Source organism: Protomyctophum bolini (genome assembly GCF_963924005.1).
Source record: "Protomyctophum bolini genome assembly, chromosome: 8".
Classification (NCBI taxonomy): domain Eukaryota; kingdom Metazoa; phylum Chordata; class Actinopteri; order Myctophiformes; family Myctophidae; genus Protomyctophum; species Protomyctophum bolini.
Genome location: NC_137869.1, coordinates 29,436,542 through 29,460,028, shown reverse-complemented (window position 1 = coordinate 29,460,028; position 23,487 = coordinate 29,436,542). Strand labels below are relative to the sequence as shown.

Below are 23,487 nucleotides of genomic sequence, written 5' to 3'. Positions count from 1 at the left end.
GCCGCCCAAAAGCATGCAGGTGTGGTATCTATATTTCATGATATTCATATATAAGCCATGTTAAAATGTCCGACTTATACATTTGGTCACTGTGCTAAGGGCATGCTAAATAAGTCAACTGTCACTATCTGCAGTCACTGTGTCTGCAGAGGCCTGTCTTTGATATTTAAAGTCAAGGTGTCGTGGGCCTTAGTCAAGTAGCTTGGCCTGGCCAGGTGTGATAGGGAACTTAGCATTCTATTGTATCCAGGAGAGACCTTTGCTTACCAAGTGGCAATATGTTGATGAATACCGGTATGTAAAGTTTCAGTCTCCACCTCCGTATATCTGTGTCTATGCAAAAACACTGTATATATGTCCTGTAAAATGCAAGGTTTACGGAGTCTTAAACTGGCCGCGGCAGCGGTTCAGTACGAGGGAGTCCCTGAGCTCCAGGCTCAGGGACAATGGCGAAGCTCTCTGTCTTGGTCTCGGTTGCAATAAAATGATCGACTCTACACTACACTTCAGAACACTCTCTGCCCGCCTTCATTCGTCCGGTGCTTTTGACTACAGCCTACAGCCTGCCGTATTGCTTAGCCGTTTCTGTCTCAAATAGATAGAATTATAGTCAGTGTAAAGGGAGAAATTACACGACACAGGCTCCCATTGGCCCGTGAGTTCCAACCTCTCGGCCAACGGGAGATTGCCCCTGTGTTTCGATCGCGTTGCCACGTCTGCTCGTATCAAGCCTGGCTTCGTCCACTGAAAACGTTTTTATTTCGGGAACATTTTTCTGATTTTATTTGACTTGATTATGTTGTTCTTATTTGCTTGTTGTACTGTCCTGTTTTAATTATGATTGATTTTATTGTGTCACTGTACAGCACTTTGTAACATTGTTAAGAAAGGTGCTTTATAAATAAAATTTACTTACTTACACAAGGCAGGTCGCTGGTTTCCGTGGCAAAACATGGCAACGACCCAGTGCGTCTCACAATGTTGTGATTTCTCTGCATGCATGCAATTAAAATGAATGACCACTAGGTGTCGTCAATGCACAGCGTCTGATCAATAGTTGAAATGTCAATTTTGATTGATTGATTGATTGAAATATTTATTAACAGTTTGCAGAATTACAGTAGGCCTACATTTCAAGCACAAACTCAATACAAAGACTGTTAACTGTGAGTGGACGACCCAATAAAGCCTTACACTTACAAATGCCGTACGGTAGGGGCTATAGCCCATGTTCAAAAATGATGAAAAATGAGGATAACATTTTTTTCAAAAATTCAAAAAACGATGGGCTATAACCCATGTTTTTTGAAATTTTGAATTTTCTTCAAATCCTCAAAAATGATGAAAAACGGCGTGCTATAGTATGCCGTACGGTAGGGGCTATAGCCCATGTTCAAAAATGATGAAAAATGAGGATAATTTTTTTTTCAAAAATTCAAAAAACGATGGGCTATAACCCATGTTTTTTGAAATTTTGAATTTTCTTCAAATCCTCAAAAATGATGAAAAACGGCGTGCTATAGTATGCCGTACGGTAGGGGCTATAGCCCATGTTCAAAAATGATGAAAAATGAGGATAATTCTTTTTTCAAAAATTCAAAAAACAATGGGCTATAACCCATGTTTTTTGAAATTTTGAATTTTCTTCAAATCCTCAAAAATGATGAAAAACGGCGTGCTATAGTATGCCGTACGGTAGGGGCTATAGCCCATGTTCAAAAATGATGAAAAATGAGGATAACATTTTTTTCAAAAATTCAAAAAACAATGGGCTATAACCCATGTTTTTTGAAATTTTGAATTTTCTTCAAATCCTCAAAAATGATGAAAAACGGCGTGCTATAGTATGCCGTACGGTAGGGGCTATAGCCCATGTTCAAAAATGATGAAAAATGAGGATAACATTTTTTTCAAAAATTCAAAAAACGATGGGCTATAACCCATGTTTTTTGAAATTTTGAATTTTCTTCAAATCCTCAAAAATGATGAAAAACGGCGTGCTATAGTATGCCGTACGGTAGGGGCTATAGCCCATGTTCAAAAATGATGAAAAATGAGGATAACATTTTTTTCAAAAATTCAAAAAACAATGGGCTATAACCCATGTTTTTTGAAATTTTGAATTTTCTTCAAATCCTCAAAAATGATGAAAAACGGCGTGCTATAGTATGCCGTACGGTAGGGGCTATAGCCCATGTTCAAAAATGATGAAAAATGAGGATAATTTTTTTTTCAAAAATTCAAAAAACAATGGGCTATAACCCATGTTTTTTGAAATTTTGAATTTTCTTCAAATCCTCAAAAATGATGAAAAACGGCGTGCTATAGTATGCCGTACGGTAGGGGCTATAGCCCATGTTCAAAAATGATGAAAAATGAGGATAACATTTTTTTCAAAAATTCAAAAAACGATGGGCTATAACCCATGTTTTTTGAAATTTTGAATTTTCTTCAAATCCTCAAAAATGATGAAAAACGGCAAGCTATAGTATGCCGTACGGTAGGGGCTATAGCCCATGTTCAAAAATGATGAAAAATGAGGATAATTGTTTTTTCAAAAATTCAAAAAACGATGGGCTATAACCCATGTTTTTTGAAATTTTGAATTTTCTTCAAATCCTCAAAAATGATGAAAAACGGCGTGCTATAGTATGCCGTACAGTAGGGGCTATAGCCCATGTTCAAAAATGATGAAAAATGAGGATAACATTTTTTTCAAAAATTAAAAAAACGATGGGCTATAACCCATGTTTTTTGAAATTTTGAATTTTCTTCAAATCCTCAAAAATGATGAAAAACGGCGTGCTATAGTATGCCGTACGGTAGGGGCTATAGCCCATGTTCAAAAATGATGAAAAATTAGGATAACATTTTTTTCAAAAATTCAAAAAACGATGGGCTATAACCCATGTTTTTGGAAATTTTGAATTTTCTTCAAATCCTCAAAAATGATGAAAAACGGCGTGCTATAGTATGCCGTATGGTAGGGGCTATAGCCCATGTTCAAAAATGATGAAAAATGAGGATAACATTTTTTTCAAAAATTAAAAAAACGATGGGCTATAACCCATGTTTTTTGAAATTTTGAATTTTCTTCAAATCCTCAAAAATGATGAAAAACGGCGTGCTATAGTATGCCGTACGGTAGGGGCTATAGCCCATGTTCAAAAATGATGAAAAATGAGGATAATTTTTTTTTCAAAAATTCAAAAAACAATGGGCTATAACCCATGTTTTTTGAAATTTTGAATTTTCTTCAAATCCTCAAAAATGATGAAAAACGGCGTGCTATAGTATGCCGTACGGTAGGGGCTATAGCCCATGTTCAAAAATTATGATAAATGAGGATAACATTTTTTTCAAAAATTCAAAAAACGATGGGCTATAACCCATGTTTTTTGAAATTTTGAATTTTCTTCAAATCCTCAAAAATGATGAAAAACGGCGTGCTATAGTATGCCGTACGGTAGGAGCTATAGCCCATGTTCAAAAATGATGAAAAATGAGGATAACATTTTTTTCAAAAATTCAAAAAACGATGGGCTATAACCCATGTTTTTTGAAATTTTGAATTTTCTTCAAATCCTCAAAAATGATGAAAAACGGCGTGCTATAGTATGCCGTACGGTAGGGGCTATAGCCCATGTTCAAAAATGATGAAAAATGAGGATAACATTTTTTTCAAAAATTCAAAAAACGATGGGCTATAACCCATGTTTTTTGAAATTTTGAATTTTCTTCAAATCCTCAAAAATGATGAAAAACGGCGTGCTATAGTATGCCGTACGGTAGGAGCTATAGCCCATGTTCAAAAATGATGAAAAATAAGGACAACATTTTTTTCAAAAATTCAAAAAACGATGGGCTATAACCCATGTTTTTTGAAATTTTGAATTTTCTTCAAATCCTCAAAAATGATGAAAAACGGCGTGCTATAGTATGCCGTACGGTAGGGGCTATAGCCCATGTTCAAAAATGATGAAAAATGAGGATAACATTTTTTTCAAAAATTCAAAAAACGATGGGCTATAACCCATGTTTTTTGAAATTTTGAATTTTCTTCAAATCCTCAAAAATGATGAAAAACGGCGTGCTATAGTATGCCGTACGGTAGGGGCTATAGCCCATGTTCAAAAATGATGAAAAATGAGGATAACATTTTTTTCAAAAATTAAAAAAACGATGGGCTATAACCCATGTTTTTTGAAATTTTGAATTTTCTTCAAATCCTCAAAAATGATGAAAAACGGCGTGCTATAGTATGCCGTATGGTAGGGGCTATAGCCCATGTTCAAAAATGATGAAAAATGAGGATAACATTTTTTTCAAAAATTAAAAAAACGATGGGCTATAACCCATGTTTTTTGAAATTTTGAATTTTCTTCAAATCCTCAAAAATGATGAAAAACGGCGTGCTATAGTATGCCGTACGGTAGGGGCTATAGCCCATGTTCAAAAATGATGAAAAATGAGGATAATTTTTTTTTCAAAAATTCAAAAAACAATGGGCTATAACCCATGTTTTTTGAAATTTTGAATTTTCTTCAAATCCTCAAAAATGATGAAAAACGGCGTGCTATAGTATGCCGTACGGTAGGGGCTATAGCCCATGTTCAAAAATTATGATAAATGAGGATAACATTTTTTTCAAAAATTCAAAAAACGATGGGCTATAACCCATGTTTTTTGAAATTTTGAATTTTCTTCAAATCCTCAAAAATGATGAAAAACGGCGTGCTATAGTATGCCGTACGGTAGGAGCTATAGCCCATGTTCAAAAATGATGAAAAATGAGGATAACATTTTTTTCAAAAATTCAAAAAACGATGGGCTATAACCCATGTTTTTTGAAATTTTGAATTTTCTTCAAATCCTCAAAAATGATGAAAAACGGCGTGCTATAGTATGCCGTACGGTAGGGGCTATAGCCCATGTTCAAAAATGATGAAAAATGAGGATAACATTTTTTTCAAAAATTCAAAAAACGATGGGCTATAACCCATGTTTTTTGAAATTTTGAATTTTCTTCAAATCCTCAAAAATGATGAAAAACGGCGTGCTATAGTATGCCGTACGGTAGGAGCTATAGCCCATGTTCAAAAATGATGAAAAATAAGGACAACATTTTTTTCAAAAATTCAAAAAACGATGGGCTATAACCCATGTTTTTTGAAATTTTGAATTTTCTTCAAATCCTCAAAAATGATGAAAAACGGCGTGCTATAGTATGCCGTACGGTAGGGGCTATAGCCCATGTTCAAAAATGATGAAAAATGAGGATAACATTTTTTTCAAAAATTCAAAAAACGATGGGCTATAACCCATGTTTTTTGAAATTTTGAATTTTCTTCAAATCCTCAAAAATGATGAAAAACGGCGTGCTATAGTATGCCGTACGGTAGGGGCTATAGCCCATGTTCAAAAATGATGAAAAATGAGGATAACATTTTTTTCAAAAATTAAAAAAACGATGGGCTATAACCCATGTTTTTTGAAATTTTGAATTTTCTTCAAATCCTCAAAAATGATGAAAAACGGCGTGCTATAGTATGCTGTACGGTAGGGGCTATAGCCCATGTTCAAAAATGATGAAAAATGAGGATAACATTTTTTTCAAAAATTCAAAAAACAATGGGCTATAACCCATGTTTTTTGAAATTTTGAATTTTCTTCAAATCCTCAAAAATGATGAAAAACGGCGTGCTATAGTATGCCGTACGGTAGGGGCTATAGCCCATGTTCAAAAATGATGAAAAATGAGGATAACATTTTTTTCAAAAATTCAAAAAACGATGGGCTATAACCCATGTTTTTTGAAATTTTAAATTTTCTTCAAATCCTCAAAAATGATGAAAAACGGCATGCTATAGTATGCCGTACGGTAGGGGCTATAGCCCATGTTCAAAAATGATGAAAAATGAGGATAACATTTTTTTCAAAAATTCAAAAAACGATGGGCTATAACCCATGTTTTTTGAAATTTTGAATTTTCTTCAAATCCTCAAAAATGATGAAAAACGGCGTGCTATAGTATGCCGTACGGTAGGGGCTATAGCCCATGTTCAAAAATGATGAAAAATGAGGATAACATTTTTTTCAAAAATTCAAAAAACAATGGGCTATAACCCATGTTTTTTGAAATTTTGAATTTTCTTCAAATCCTCAAAAATGATGAAAAACGGCGTGCTATAGTATGCCGTACGGTAGGGGCTATAGCCCATGTTCAAAAATGATGAAAAATGAGGATAACATTTTTTTCAAAAATTCAAAAAACGATGGGCTATAACCCATGTTTTTTGAAATTTTGAATTTTCTTCAAATCCTCAAAAATGATGAAAAACGGCGTGCTATAGTATGCCGTACGGTAGGGGCTATAGCCCATGTTCAAAAATGATGAAAAATGAGGATAACATTTTTTTCAAAAATTCAAAAAACGATGGGCTATAACCCATGTTTTTTGAAATTTTAAATTTTCTTCAAATCCTCAAAAATGATGAAAAACGGCATGCTATAGTATGCCGTACGGTAGGGGCTATAGCCCATGTTCAAAAATGATGAAAAATGAGGATAACATTTTTTTCAAAAATTCAAAAAACGATGGGCTATAACCCATGTTTTTTGAAATTTTGAATTTTCTTCAAATCCTCAAAAATGATGAAAAACGGCGTGCTATAGTATGCCGTACGGTAGGGGCTATAGCCCATGTTCAAAAATGATGAAAAATGAGGATAACATTTTTTTCAAAAATTCAAAAAACGATGGGCTATAACCCATGTTTTTTGAAATTTTAAATTTTCTTCAAATCCTCAAAAATGATGAAAAACGGCATGCTATAGTATGCCGTACGGTAGGGGCTATAGCCCATGTTCAAAAATGATGAAAAATGAGGATAACATTTTTTTCAAAAATTCAAAAAACGATGGGCTATAACCCATGTTTTTTGAAATTTTGAATTTTCTTCAAATCCTCAAAAATGATGAAAAACGGCGTGCTATAGTATGCCGTACGGTAGGGGCTATAGCCCATGTTCAAAAATGATGAAAAATGAGGATAACATTTTTTTCAAAAATTCAAAAAACAATGGGCTATAACCCATGTTTTTTGAAATTTTGAATTTTCTTCAAATCCTCAAAAATGATGAAAAACGGCGTGCTATAGTATGCCGTACGGTAGGGGCTATAGCCCATGTTCAAAAATGATGAAAAATGAGGATAACATTTTTTTCAAAAATTCAAAAAACGATGGGCTATAACCCATGTTTTTTGAAATTTTGAATTTTCTTCAAATCCTCAAAAATGATGAAAAACGGCGTGCTATAGTATGCCGTACGGTAGGGGCTATAGCCCATGTTCAAAAATGATGAAAAATGAGGATAACATTTTTTTCAAAAATTCAAAAAACGATGGGCTATAACCCATGTTTTTTGAAATTTGAAATTTTCTTCAAATCCTCAAAAATGATGAAAAACGGCATGCTATAGTATGCCGTACGGTAGGGGCTATAGCCCATGTTCAAAAATGATGAAAAATGAGGATAACATTTTTTTCAAAAATTCAAAAAACGATGGGCTATAACCCATGTTTTTTGAAATTTTGAATTTTCTTCAAATCCTCAAAAATGATGAAAAACGGCGTGCTATAGTATGCCGTACGGTAGGGGCTATAGCCCATGTTCAAAAATGATGAAAAATGAGGATAACATTTTTTTCAAAAAATCAAAAAACAATGGGCTATAACCCATGTTTTTTGAAATTTTGAATTTTCTTCAAATCCTCAAAAATGATGAAAAACGGCGTGCTATAGTATGCTGTACGGTAGGGGCTATAGCCCATGTTCAAAAATGATGAAAAATGAGGATAACATTTTTTTCAAAAATTAAAAAAACGATGGGCTATAACCCATGTTTTTTGAAATTTTGAATTTTCTTCAAATCCTCAAAAATGATGAAAAACGGCGTGCTATAGTATGCCGTACGGTAGGGGCTATAGCCCATGTTCAAAAATGATGAAAAATTAGGATAACATTTTTTTCAAAAATTCAAAAAACGATGGGCTATAACCCATGTTTTTGGAAATTTTGAATTTTCTTCAAATCCTCAAAAATGATGAAAAACGGCGTGCTATAGTATGCCGTACGGTAGGGGCTATAGCCCATGTTCAAAAATGATGAAAAATGAGGATAACATTTTTTTCAAAAATTCAAAAAACGATGGGCTATAACCCATGTTTTTTGAAATTTTGAATTTTCTTCAAATCCTCAAAAATGATGAAAAACGGCGTGCTATAGTATGCCGTACGGTAGGGGCTATAGCCCATGTTCAAAAATGATGAAAAATGAGGATAATTTTTTTTTCAAAAATTCAAAAAACAATGGGCTATAACCCATGTTTTTTGAAATTTTGAATTTTCTTCAAATCCTCAAAAATGATGAAAAACGGCGTGCTATAGTATGCCGTACGGTAGGGGCTATAGCCCATGTTCAAAAATTATGATAAATGAGGATAACATTTTTTTCAAAAATTCAAAAAACGATGGGCTATAACCCATGTTTTTTGAAATTTTGAATTTTCTTCAAATCCTCAAAAATGATGAAAAACGGCGTGCTATAGTATGCCGTACGGTAGGAGCTATAGCCCATGTTCAAAAATGATGAAAAATGAGGATAACATTTTTTTCAAAAATTAAAAAAACGATGGGCTATAACCCATGTTTTTTGAAATTTTGAATTTTCTTCAAATCCTCAAAAATGATGAAAAACGGCGTGCTATAGTATGCCGTACGGTAGGGGCTATAGCCCATGTTCAAAAATGATGAAAAATGAGGATAACATTTTTTTCAAAAATTCAAAAAACGATGGGCTATAACCCATGTTTTTTGAAATTTTGAATTTTCTTCAAATCCTCAAAAATGATGAAAAACGGCGTGCTATAGTATGCCGTACGGTAGGAGCTATAGCCCATGTTCAAAAATGATGAAAAATAAGGACAACATTTTTTTCAAAAATTCAAAAAACGATGGGCTATAACCCATGTTTTTTGAAATTTTGAATTTTCTTCAAATCCTCAAAAATGATGAAAAACGGCGTGCTATAGTATGCCGTACGGTAGGGGCTATAGCCCATGTTCAAAAATGATGAAAAATGAGGATAACATTTTTTTCAAAAATTCAAAAAACGATGGGCTATAACCCATGTTTTTTGAAATTTTGAATTTTCTTCAAATCCTCAAAAATGATGAAAAACGGCGTGCTATAGTATGCCGTACGGTAGGGGCTATAGCCCATGTTCAAAAATGATGAAAAATGAGGATAACATTTTTTTCAAAAATTCAAAAAACGATGGGCTATAACCCATGTTTTTTGAAATTTTGAATTTTCTTCAAATCCTCAAAAATGATGAAAAACGGCGTGCTATAGTATGCTGTACGGTAGGGGCTATAGCCCATGTTCAAAAATGATGAAAAATGAGGATAACATTTTTTTCAAAAATTAAAAAAACAATGGGCTATAACCCATGTTTTTTGAAATTTTGAATTTTCTTCAAATCCTCAAAAATGATGAAAAACGGCGTGCTATAGTATGCCGTACGGTAGGGGCTATAGCCCATGTTCAAAAATGATGAAAAATGAGGATAACATTTTTTTCAAAAATTCAAAAAACGATGGGCTATAACCCATGTTTTTTGAAATTTGAAATTTTCTTCAAATCCTCAAAAATGATGAAAAACGGCATGCTATAGTATGCCGTACGGTAGGGGCTATAGCCCATGTTCAAAAATGATGAAAAATGAGGATAACATTTTTTTCAAAAATTCAAAAAACGATGGGCTATAACCCATGTTTTTTGAAATTTTGAATTTTCTTCAAATCCTCAAAAATGATGAAAAACGGCGTGCTATAGTATGCCGTATGGTAGGGGCTATAGCCCATGTTCAAAAATGATGAAAAATGAGGATAACATTTTTTTCAAAAATTAAAAAAACGATGGGCTATAACCCATGTTTTTTGAAATTTTGAATTTTCTTCAAATCCTCAAAAATGATGAAAAACGGCGTGCTATAGTATGCCGTACGGTAGGAGCTATAGCCCATGTTCAAAAATGATGAAAAATGAGGACAACATTTTTTTTCAAAAATTCAAAAAACGATGGGCTATAACCCATGTTTTTTGAAATTTTGAATTTTCTTCAAATCCTCAAAAATGATGAAAAACGGCGTGCTATAGTATGCCGTACGGTAGGGGCTATAGCCCATGTTCAAAAATGATGAAAAATGAGGATAACATTTTTTTCAAAAATTCAAAAAACGATGGGCTATAACCCATGTTTTTTGAAATTTTGAATTTTCTTCAAATCCTCAAAAATGATGAAAAACGGCGTGCTATAGTATGCCGTACGGTAGGGGCTATAGCCCATGTTCAAAAATGATGAAAAATGAGGATAACATTTTTTTCAAAAATTCAAAAAACGATGGGCTATAACCCATGTTTTTTGAAATTTTGAATTTTCTTCAAATCCTCAAAAATGATGAAAAACGGCGTGCTATAGTATGCTGTACGGTAGGGGCTATAGCCCATGTTCAAAAATGATGAAAAATGAGGATAACATTTTTTTCAAAAATTCAAAAAACAATGGGCTATAACCCATGTTTTTTGAAATTTTGAATTTTCTTCAAATCCTCAAAAATGATGAAAAACGGCGTGCTATAGTATGCCGTACGGTAGGGGCTATAGCCCATGTTCAAAAATGATGAAAAATGAGGATAACATTTTTTTCAAAAATTCAAAAAACGATGGGCTATAACCCATGTTTTTTGAAATTTGAAATTTTCTTCAAATCCTCAAAAATGATGAAAAACGGCATGCTATAGTATGCCGTACGGTAGGGGCTATAGCCCATGTTCAAAAATGATGAAAAATGAGGATAACATTTTTTTCAAAAATTCAAAAAACGATGGGCTATAACCCATGTTTTTTGAAATTTTGAATTTTCTTCAAATCCTCAAAAATGATGAAAAACGGCGTGCTATAGTATGCCGTACGGTAGGGGCTATAGCCCATGTTCAAAAATGATGAAAAATGAGGATAACATTTTTTTCAAAAATTCAAAAAACAATGGGCTATAACCCATGTTTTTTGAAATTTTGAATTTTCTTCAAATCCTCAAAAATGATGAAAAACGGCGTGCTATAGTATGCCGTACGGTAGGGGCTATAGCCCATGTTCAAAAATGATGAAAAATGAGGATAACATTTTTTTCAAAAATTCAAAAAACTATGGGCTATAACCCATGTTTTTTGAAATTTTGAATTTTCTTCAAATCCTCAAAAATGATGAAAAACGGCGTGCTATAGTATGCCGTACGGTAGGGGCTATAGCCCATGTTCAAAAATGATGAAAAATGAGGATAACATTTTTTTCAAAAATTCAAAAAACGATGGGCTATAACCCATGTTTTTTGAAATTTTGAATTTTCTTCAAATCCTCAAAAATGATGAAAAACGGCGTGCTATAGTATGCTGTACGGTAGGGGCTATAGCCCATGTTCAAAAATGATGAAAAATGAGGATAACATTTTTTTCAAAAATTCAAAAAACAATGGGCTATAACCCATGTTTTTTGAAATTTTGAATTTTCTTCAAATCCTCAAAAATGATGAAAAACGGCGTGCTATAGTATGCCGTACGGTAGGGGCTATAGCCCATGTTCAAAAATGATGAAAAATGAGGATAACATTTTTTTCAAAAATTCAAAAAACGATGGGCTATAACCCATGTTTTTTGAAATTTAAAATTTTCTTCAAATCCTCAAAAATGATGAAAAACGGCGTGCTATAGTATGCCGTACGGTAGGGGCTATAGCCCATGTTCAAAAATGATGAAAAATGAGGATAACATTTTTTTCAAAAATTCAAAAAACGATGGGCTATAACCCATGTTTTTTGAAATTTTGAATTTTCTTCAAATCCTCAAAAATGATGAAAAACGGCGTGCTATAGTATGCCGTACGGTAGGGGATATAGCCCATGTTCAAAAATGATGAAAAATGAGGATAACATTTTTTTCAAAAATTCAAAAAACAATGGGCTATAACCCATGTTTTTTGAAATTTTGAATTTTCTTCAAATCCTCAAAAATGATGAAAAACGGCGTGCTATAGTATGCCGTACGGTAGGGGCTATAGCCCATGTTCAAAAATGATGAAAAATGAGGATAACATTTTTTTCAAAAATTCAAAAAACGATGGGCTATAACCCATGTTTTTTGAAATTTTGAATTTTCTTCAAATCCTCAAAAATGATGAAAAACGGCGTGCTATAGTATGCCGTACGGTAGGGGCTATAGCCCATGTTCAAAAATGATGAAAAATGAGGATAACATTTTTTTCAAAAATTCAAAAAACGATGGGCTATAACCCATGTTTTTTGAAATTTTGAATTTTCTTCAAATCCTCAAAAATGATGAAAAACGGCGTGCTATAGTATGCCGTACGGTAGGGGCTATAGCCCATGTTCAAAAATGATGAAAAATGAGGATAACATTTTTTTCAAAAATTCAAAAAACAATGGGCTATAACCCATGTTTTTTGAAATTTTGAATTTTCTTCAAATCCTCAAAAATGATGAAAAACGGCGTGCTATAGTATGCCGTACGGTAGGGGCTATAGCCCATGTTCAAAAATGATGAAAAATGAGGATAACATTTTTTTCAAAAATTCAAAAAACGATGGGCTATAACCCATGTTTTTTGAAATTTAAAATTTTCTTCAAATCCTCAAAAATGATGAAAAACGGCGTGCTATAGTATGCCGTACGGTAGGGGCTATAGCCCATGTTCAAAAATGATGAAAAATGAGGATAACATTTTTTTCAAAAATTCAAAAAACGATGGGCTATAACCCATGTTTTTTGAAATTTTGAATTTTCTTCAAATCCTCAAAAATGATGAAAAACGGCGTGCTATAGTATGCCGTACGGTAGGGGCTATAGCCCATGTTCAAAAATGATGAAAAATGAGGATAACATTTTTTTCAAAAATTCAAAAAACAATGGGCTATAACCCATGTTTTTTGAAATTTTGAATTTTCTTCAAATCCTCAAAAATGATGAAAAACGGCGTGCTATAGTATGCCGTACGGTAGGGGCTATAGCCCATGTTCAAAAATGATGAAAAATGAGGATAACATTTTTTTCAAAAATTCAAAAAACGATGGGCTATAACCCATGTTTTTTGAAATTTTGAATTTTCTTCAAATCCTCAAAAATGATGAAAAACGGCGTGCTATAGTATGCCGTACGGTAGGGGCTATAGCCCATGTTCAAAAATGATGAAAAATGAGGATAACATTTTTTTCAAAAATTCAAAAAACGATGGGCTATAACCCATGTTTTTTGAAATTTTGAATTTTCTTCAAATCCTCAAAAATGATGAAAAACGGCGTGCTATAGTATGCCGTACGGTAGGGGCTATAGCCCATGTTCAAAAATGATGAAAAATGAGGATAACATTTTTTTCAAAAATTCAAAAAACGATGGGCTATAACCCATGTTTTTTGAAATTTTGAATTTTCTGCAAATCCTCAAAAATGATGAAAAACGGCGTGCTATAGTATGCCGTACGGTAGGAGCTATAGCCCATGTTCAAAAATGATGAAAAATGAGGATAACATTTTTTTCAAAAATTCAAAAAACGATGGGCTATAACCCATGTTTTTTGAAATTTTGAATTTTCTTCAAATCCTCAAAAATGATGAAAAACGGCGTGCTATAGTATGCCGTACGGTAGGGGCTATAGCCCATGTTCAAAAATGATGAAAAATGAGGATAACATTTTTTTCAAAAATTCAAAAAACAATGGGCTATAACCCATGTTTTTTGAAATTTTGAATTTTCTTCAAATCCTCAAAGATGATGAAAAACGGCGTGCTATAGTATGCCGTACGGTAGGGGCTATAGCCCATGTTCAAAAATGATGAAAAATGAGGATAACATTTTTTTCAAAAATTCAAAAAACGATGGGCTATAACCCATGTTTTTTGAAATTTAAAATTTTCTTCAAATCCTCAAAAATGATGAAAAACGGCGTGCTATAGTATGCCGTACGGTAGGGGCTATAGCCCATGTTCAAAAATGATGAAAAATGAGGATAACATTTTTTTCAAAAATTCAAAAAACGATGGGCTATAACCCATGTTTTTTGAAATTTTGAATTTTCTTCAAATCCTCAAAAATGATGAAAAACGGCGTGCTATAGTATGCCGTACGGTAGGGGATATAGCCCATGTTCAAAAATGATGAAAAATGAGGATAACATTTTTTTCAAAAATTCAAAAAACAATGGGCTATAACCCATGTTTTTTGAAATTTTGAATTTTCTTCAAATCCTCAAAAATGATGAAAAACGGCGTGCTATAGTATGCCGTACGGTAGGGGCTATAGCCCATGTTCAAAAATGATGAAAAATGAGGATAACATTTTTTTCAAAAATTCAAAAAACGATGGGCTATAACCCATGTTTTTTGAAATTTTGAATTTTCTTCAAATCCTCAAAAATGATGAAAAACGGCGTGCTATAGTATGCCGTACGGTAGGGGCTATAGCCCATGTTCAAAAATGATGAAAAATGAGGATAACATTTTTTTCAAAAATTCAAAAAACGATGGGCTATAACCCATGTTTTTTGAAATTTTGAATTTTCTTCAAATCCTCAAAAATGATGAAAAACGGCGTGCTATAGTATGCCGTACGGTAGGGGCTATAGCCCATGTTCAAAAATGATGAAAAATGAGGATAACATTTTTTTCAAAAATTCAAAAAACAATGGGCTATAACCCATGTTTTTTGAAATTTTGAATTTTCTTCAAATCCTCAAAAATGATGAAAAACGGCGTGCTATAGTATGCCGTACGGTAGGGGCTATAGCCCATGTTCAAAAATGATGAAAAATGAGGATAACATTTTTTTCAAAAATTCAAAAAACGATGGGCTATAACCCATGTTTTTTGAAATTTAAAATTTTCTTCAAATCCTCAAAAATGATGAAAAACGGCGTGCTATAGTATGCCGTACGGTAGGGGCTATAGCCCATGTTCAAAAATGATGAAAAATGAGGATAACATTTTTTTCAAAAATTCAAAAAACGATGGGCTATAACCCATGTTTTTTGAAATTTTGAATTTTCTTCAAATCCTCAAAAATGATGAAAAACGGCGTGCTATAGTATGCCGTACGGTAGGGGCTATAGCCCATGTTCAAAAATGATGAAAAATGAGGATAACATTTTTTTCAAAAATTCAAAAAACAATGGGCTATAACCCATGTTTTTTGAAATTTTGAATTTTCTTCAAATCCTCAAAAATGATGAAAAACGGCGTGCTATAGTATGCCGTACGGTAGGGGCTATAGCCCATGTTCAAAAATGATGAAAAATGAGGATAACATTTTTTTCAAAAATTCAAAAAACGATGGGCTATAACCCATGTTTTTTGAAATTTTGAATTTTCTTCAAATCCTCAAAAATGATGAAAAACGGCGTGCTATAGTATGCCGTACGGTAGGGGCTATAGCCCATGTTCAAAAATGATGAAAAATGAGGATAACATTTTTTTCAAAAATTCAAAAAACGATGGGCTATAACCCATGTTTTTTGAAATTTTGAATTTTCTTCAAATCCTCAAAAATGATGAAAAACGGCGTGCTATAGTATGCCGTACGGTAGGGGCTATAGCCCATGTTCAAAAATGATGAAAAATGAGGATAACATTTTTTTCAAAAATTCAAAAAACGATGGGCTATAACCCATGTTTTTTGAAATTTTGAATTTTCTGCAAATCCTCAAAAATGATGAAAAACGGCGTGCTATAGTATGCCGTACGGTAGGAGCTATAGCCCATGTTCAAAAATGATGAAAAATGAGGATAACATTTTTTTCAAAAATTCAAAAAACGATGGGCTATAACCCATGTTTTTTGAAATTTTGAATTTTCTTCAAATCCTCAAAAATGATGAAAAACGGCGTGCTATAGTATGCCGTACGGTAGGGGCTATAGCCCATGTTCAAAAATGATGAAAAATGAGGATAACGTTTTTTTCAAAAATTCAAAAAACGATGGGCTATAACCCATGTTTTTTGAAATTTTGAATTTTCTGCAAATCCTCAAAAATGATGAAAAACGGCGTGCTATAGTATGCCGTACGGTAGGGGCTATAGCCCATGTTCAAAAATGATGAAAAATGAGGATAACATTTTTTTCAAAAATTCAAAAAACGATGGGCTATAACCCATGTTTTTTGAAATTTTAAATTTTCTTCAAATCCTCAAAAATGATGAAAAACGGCGTGCTATAGTATGCCGTACGGTAGGGGCTATAGCCCATGTTCAAAAATGATGAAAAATGAGGATAACATTCTTTTCAAAAATTCAAAAAACGATGGGCTATAACCCATGTTTTTTGAAATTTTGAATTTTCTTCAAATCCTCAAAAATGATGAAAAACGGCGTGCTATAGTATGCCGTACGGTAGGGGCTATAGCCCATGTTCAAAAATGATGAAAAATGAGGATAATTTTTTTTCAAAAATTCAAAAAACGATGGGCTATAACCCATGTTTTTTGAAATTTTGAATTTTCTTCAAATCCTCAAAATTGATGAAAAACGGCGTGCTATAGTATGCCGTACGGTAGGGGCTATAGCCCATGTTCAAAAATGATGAAAAATGAGGATAACATTTTTTTCAAAAATTCAAAAAACGATGGGCTATAACCCATGTTTTTTGAAATTTTGAATTTTCTTCAAATCCTCAAAAATGATGAAAAACGGCGTGCTATAGTATGGCATGAATTGAACAAAGGGCATTGTTCAATTCATCAAAACATTTAGAGACAAACAAATAGACACTTATATGTAGTTAAAGCAACAGAGTTAAGCAATAGAAACAAACAACAATGGATTCTACAGTGTAAAGACACCAATTTAATTATAAATGTCAATAAAGTTGAATATCTAATAATATCAATTTAAAATGTATTATCCAATACAAATTTCCTTACCATTTTTAATGTTTTAGTTTTGTATTGCTATTTTTATTTGCCAATTGTAGATTGACCTACTTTTTGTTTCTGGCATTCCGCTGCTTGTTATTTTTTATTTTATTTTCATGTGAAGTACTTTGAGTGCTATATAAATAAAGTTTAATATGTGAAGTACTTTAGTTGTCAAGGATGCAGACAGAGTTGAACCCAGGAGCAAAGTCACAACAAACTAGAGTATAATAATAAAGTATTTAATAAAGAATTACGAGATATCTTACACAGGGGAATGCAGGTAGGAATCAGGCATGAATCAGAATGACATCAAAGTCAACACATGAACAGGCAGGACATCTGTGACACAGGTTATGAACTGACAATGAGTGTTTGTACTGAGTCCAGTTTTATAGTGAGCAGGTTGATTGGAGAAGTGTTCACTGCTGGGCTGATTAGGTAGTTGACAGGTGTGTAAATGGAACTGGGTGTGCTGGAATGGGATATGGGAGGCCAGTGTGGAGACTGAGGGAGAGACAGAATGTGACAGAGTTGCATTTTATGTATGAAATGTGCTATATAAATAAAGTTTACACCACTGACTGTCCCTCCATATAAAATAAAGGCGAAAGTCACAAAAGAAAATTGATCAGTTACAATTCCAGACTATGAAGAATCATTTAATAAAGGAATACTTCCAGATTCAGTTAGATTAGCTACAATAATTGTGATATTAAAAGTTAAATGCTCGTCATATGACATAACAGAGAGGAATGGGCCGGACCCTGCGCGCAAGGGGACAATTTACAATTTTACAATTTAGGCATTTAGCAGACGCTCTTAATCCAGAGCGACTTACATTAAGCAAGAACAAAAGCATGGGAATACATCACATAAAAGCATTTATCATGAAACATGCGTGCGTATATATAATTGCACCACTGAAGAATCCCAACAATGTGAAGTGAGGGGTGCTCTCATCGTCAGATTCGCTGCATGGAGCTGGGGGGCGATGGGCTGAAGTCCAGGGGCGATGAGCTGGATAGGGGGAGGAAGAGGAGGAGGAGGAGGAGGAGGAGGAGGAGGCAGCAGGTAGGCTGGCGGATGATGAGTGGACGGAGACTGATGGCAGCCATTGGACGGTGAAGAGAGAGGCTCGGAGCTAATGTCAGAGACACTGGGCTGGTCCACAGTCAGGTGAAGGATCATTTAAAATCACAATAAAGTGGAAAACAGGAAACAAGAAATGGGTAATACATTTTAAATTGATATTGTAATCACAGACTATCTTCTTGGTGTCTTTGAACTATAATTTGACATTTGATTTAAACATACAAAAGGACAAAAGTGTCATCAAAGCAGGTTATTGAGCAATGCAGGGCCTCGCACCCCATATAGGTCAGCAGAAGCTGGCTAATAGTACTATTACCATCGCTTTTCGTGTTGCTTTGCTTTGTGACACTTGAGTTCATTGCATGTGAATAGGCCTAGACAGTTAAATAAATAAAACAAGAAAAATACTAAAATAGCCAATCTACAATCTGGCTCATATTACATAATTTTCACATTTTGTGCCCATATATGGAGCTGAGTGGACCTGGCCCCTTTTGTGGCCATATATGGAGCTGAGTGATTGCTGATGCAACACACTCCATATTTGGATAGCGGGACAGACACACACACAGACAGACAGACAGACATGAACAAAAACACTATGAGCTTGTAGATCTGCTCTTTTTCAATAGTTAAAGTATAACATATTGCTTAACACCAAAAAATCACACCTGTGTGAAGTGAGGGGCACTCATTGTACATCATCATCAAGAATGGTGGTCCCTATAGTGGTCCCTATGTAATTAATGTTTAATTTACATCATATTTGGCGGAGATTTGACCTAATTTCTCCTCTCATTGTCAATGAAATGAGACAGTAATGAAATTTTTCAAATTAACGTAGTGGAGTAAAAGTACATGATATTTGCCTCTGAGATGTAGTGGTAAAAGTACTGGAAATTGAAATACTCCAAGTAAAATATATATTCTTTTATTATGTTTTTCCTATATTACAACCGTCCAAACGTGTGTAACTATCATGCCAGAATGGTATACCCCTGCTTTAAAGGAATATAATGTCACGTTTTTCTGGACGGCGAAGATATGCTCAATTTTTGTCCGAAATAATTTCAAATGCTTGGTTTATTTTCAAGGGGCGTTGGCCCCTCCTATATTCGGCTTTAATTGACAATTAATGTTGAATTTACGTCTTTTCAAATCGATTATGTTACGTCATGATGACACCCCTCACTTCACACGAGTGTTTTTTTTTATACAGCTTTTGTACACACACACACACACACACACACACACACACACACACACACACACAGTATGTCAAATTGGAAAAACTTCAGCAAATAAAAGCTTCACATCACATCACACAAAACAACAATGCTTCTAACTAACTAGTTGCTGCTTTATCAATTGGAAAATCAAAGTGAAATTACACACAGGCAATTCCATCAATTCCTTAATGATAATTAAGCAGTTAATTATAGATGTGCACCATTGGTCCTTCCAGCCAGGTGGTCCCCAACTAAATGAATGATGAGTTTGTAACCAAATAGACACTTATTAAATCTGTTCTCTTGATAGAATGAAACCAAATGGACCCATCAGAGTAAATATCTGCATTCATTAATGTAATACCAGAAGTCTACACAATTAGATGTAAAATAATTGTCATTTTGATCAACGTTTGCCTGTTATCTCTCCTAATGGTACCAACATCAATACAGAATGGAATTGTGGACAAACTCTTTTTATAGAAAATATGTTTTAGTCTCTAAATGGTCTGATGAATTGAAAATTGTGGACCCTGTTGTAAACAATTAAGTGTAATGCTGTATCAGTGTGCCTCCACAGACCACAGTAACAGTCTTTGTATTGAGTTGTGCTTTCAAATGTACCCATTCTGCAAACTGTTAATAAATACTGCAATCTTATCAAACAACAACAAAATATTCTAATAGTTTTGGGTCTGACGTTTGTCTCAAAATGATTCAACAGGAAAAAGGAATGCCAAATGCAGATTTACAATTCACATGCACAATTGAGGATTTACAAATGGTATTTTAGGATAAACGCACACGCAAATATATTTTTTTTTTGTAAAAATACAAAATACATTTGTAAATCATAGAAAAACATTTGCAAATCTTGTAAAAACATTCTTAAATCTTGGAAACACATTTGTAAATCATGGAATAATTGTGAATACTTTCGAGACATTTTCCTCCCCATACAAATCTAGTCTCAGAATTTGACTCAAGGTGGCGCCATTTAGCCATCGGAGAACAGACTGATCAACGGGTGATCATTTTGTTTCCGATTATATGTGTAGTTCAACAGTTGAATAGATAACAGCCAGTCTCTAGACTAGAGTCTGGACGTGTTGAAGTTGAAGTTCAGACTCTAGTCTAGAGACTGGCTGTTATCTATTACAGGGGTCTGCAACCTTTTTGAAATTAAGTGCCTTGTTTTTATTTTCCAGAATCTAGAAGATGTGCCATCAACATGCATTTTGACAAGACGACATTAAGAAATCCAACATTTATGTCCATGAAGGGAAAAGGTTATGTCCCCCATTTTTTTAATATTTTATTTCACATTGTTATAATAATCATTACTCCCGCAGCCAGAGCAATAATCCACCTGTAGGCCTTTTTATTTATTATTAGGCCTAGTTTATTTTAAACCAAAAGTCCTCTCTCACACTTATGCCCATTGTGCCAGTGATCACCCTCCTCTGTGGCAAAAATAAAATAAATACAAATAATAAGGTAATAATAATAATAATAAGGTGATGATGGTACCATTAACAACCTAACGGCTATAGCCGTCACCCGTCATAGCCCAATAAGGAGTGTTTTTTGTGCAAAACTAAATAATGCTTGCAATTTGGACTTGCGAATGACATGCGAATGAAAATTGAGAAATTTTCCTTTATAGGTTGTTAATGGTATCACCTAGGCGATTTTAGCACTTTTGAGTGGTGCAACCACTCTTTGCTTTTACGGAGCAAATGTGTGTGTGTGTGTGTGTGTGTGTGTGTGTGTGTGTGTGGGTGGGGCTGGCTGGGTGGGTGCGCCATTATCCGCCATAGCATGTTTGTTTTTCACCACCTGTGCGCACGCAACCTAACACACACACGCACGCACGCGCACACACACACACACACACACACACACACACACACACACACACACACACACACACACACACACACACACACACACACACACACACACACACACACACACACACACACACACACACACACACACACACACACACACACACACACACACACACACACACACACACACACACACACACACACACACACACACACACACACACACACACACACACACACACACACACACACACACACACTGTATATATCATTTCGGGTGTGCCAGTACAGCACAGTGACAGTAGCCTACAGTATAGTAGCCTAGTAGAGGGACCCCCACACGGTAACTCTGTCATTTCTCAACCGTTTCTGACGCGGGGCGGCCCGCCGGAATCGGGCCGGCACCCTGGGTGCGTTCCTTTGGGTCTGGAACTTCCCCCCCTCCCACACACACCCCCACACGGATTTGCACCACTCACTTGTGATTTTTCAATATGTCCCACCATTGGGATTTCTTAGGATGTTAATGTTGTTACTATATTTATGAAGCAAGAAAGTTGGTCTGGTCTGGTTTTTGTTTGCGGTTGTTTGAGGCTTTAATTATTATCCGAATGCCACAAAAGAAGCCTATATGCTTCTCGTTTACTTTAGTAATAGTAGGCTATACTTTAGTAGGCCTAATAGTAATAGTAACTTTAATAACTAATAACTTTAGTAATAGTATATTACTAAAGTTAAGTGCCAAGTGCAGTAGTAATAATGGAGTATACATATAGGCATGACGCCGCCCATTCTCGCCAAGGTTCCTCCTCCAGGTACGCGAGGAGGTGGAAACGTAAAGCCATGGTGACGCGAGGTTAACGCGCGCGGCCGGGAGGAACAGCTGTGATGGACGAGGCGTCGGAAGATGGCGAGGACGACTCCAAATTCCATCAGCTTCAGTTAACACCATGCATGGTGGCACCAGTGTCAACTCAGCTGGATGCGAGGATGGGCACAGTGGGAGTGGAGCCTGTGGACAGTGTGGAGGCATCAAAATGAAGCAATTTACGCCAGGAGGGGGAGCCGCGTCCACTGCGCGTAAAAACTCCAATAACAATGAGCTGTGGCTCGTGCCACTGCCAGACGAGGAGTGTGCACCTCTTACTACCGCCACAACCTCCTCTCTGCCATGCCAGAGAGATGCTGCTGCTGGCGGCCGAGGTAGCTCAGACTGCAGGGGCGGAGGGCTCCAAATCCCACAGACATCTGCGAGCGACCGAGGCGAGGGGGCCACCGGCATGATATGCAACAAAAACGGAGATTGCAGAAGGGACCCGAACAGTTCAGGGAGCCTCTCCTCTCTCCTCTCTAGACAGGAGAAGCAGACAGGTGGAACAGTTCCAGCTGAGGTCGTTAACGTGCAAGCTGCATGTAACTCCACTGTCGCCGGCATGGACGGTTCGATCACCTCAGCGGGCTCCTTGACACAGGGGGTCGAGGAGGTGGCCGGGGTCACTGCGACTGCAACGGAGAAGAACTTCAAGGACTCAAGAGTTTCCTTCTCCTATGCCCCCAACAGTAGAGACTCCACTATGGTCCCTGGGCAGACCCCGAGTGAACAGTCCAGGAATTCTGTCACATTTGTTAAACGCGAGGATGGCTCCCAGATTGTGCCGGATGACGGGGACAGTCGGACATACATGCAGCGGCAATTTAGTTCCATGCTTCAGCCTGGAGTTAACAAATTTTCCCTGCGCATGTTTGGCAGCCAAAAGGCAGTGGAAAAAGAACAAGAACGCGTTAAATCAGCGGGTAATTGGATTATCCATCCATACAGTGACTTCAGGTACGGCTTACATTATATATGACTATACGAGTTGTTATATTAAATATTGCCTGGCCTATATGACCGAGACAGTCCCCTTAAATCTTAATATGAAGTATAGGCTATAGTCACATTTCCATGACGGCTTTATCTGTTATTTTTGTTTTATTTGTTTGTTTTTTAAACAATGGAAATCAAGAGTATAGGCATATACATTTTAAAATGTATATGGCTAGGCCTACTCTTAATATTGCTGATGTTCCCAATTTGGTCCATTACGAAATCTATGAAACACTGACTATGACTTGAAGCAAATCAAGCCAAGATCAACTTAGAAAAAGTCAGTTGAAATCAGATTCAGCATCCACGCAGCAGTGGCAGCACCAAGGACAGCTCCTATTAGGACAATCAAACATACGCTTCCGTATCGTGGATCCAAATAGCATATAGCCTTCCAATCTTAGTTCTCCTGGT

General features: G+C 35.4%; 1 protein-coding gene across 1 annotated transcript in view; it reads left to right on the top strand.

Annotated features, from left to right (window-relative positions):
* Positions 1 to 22,243: 22,243 nt before the first annotated feature.
* hcn2b (hyperpolarization activated cyclic nucleotide-gated potassium channel 2b) overlaps positions 22,244 to 23,487 on the top strand; it is a gene marked incomplete at both ends in the record, with an annotated part of 47,587 nt that continues 46,343 nt past the window's right edge. Inside the window, one exon of the mRNA XM_080769538.1 lies at positions 22,244 to 23,034. Within this exon, the coding sequence (XP_080625664.1) occupies positions 22,244 to 23,034 (791 nt within the window). The remainder of the gene's footprint in view (positions 23,035 to 23,487) is intronic.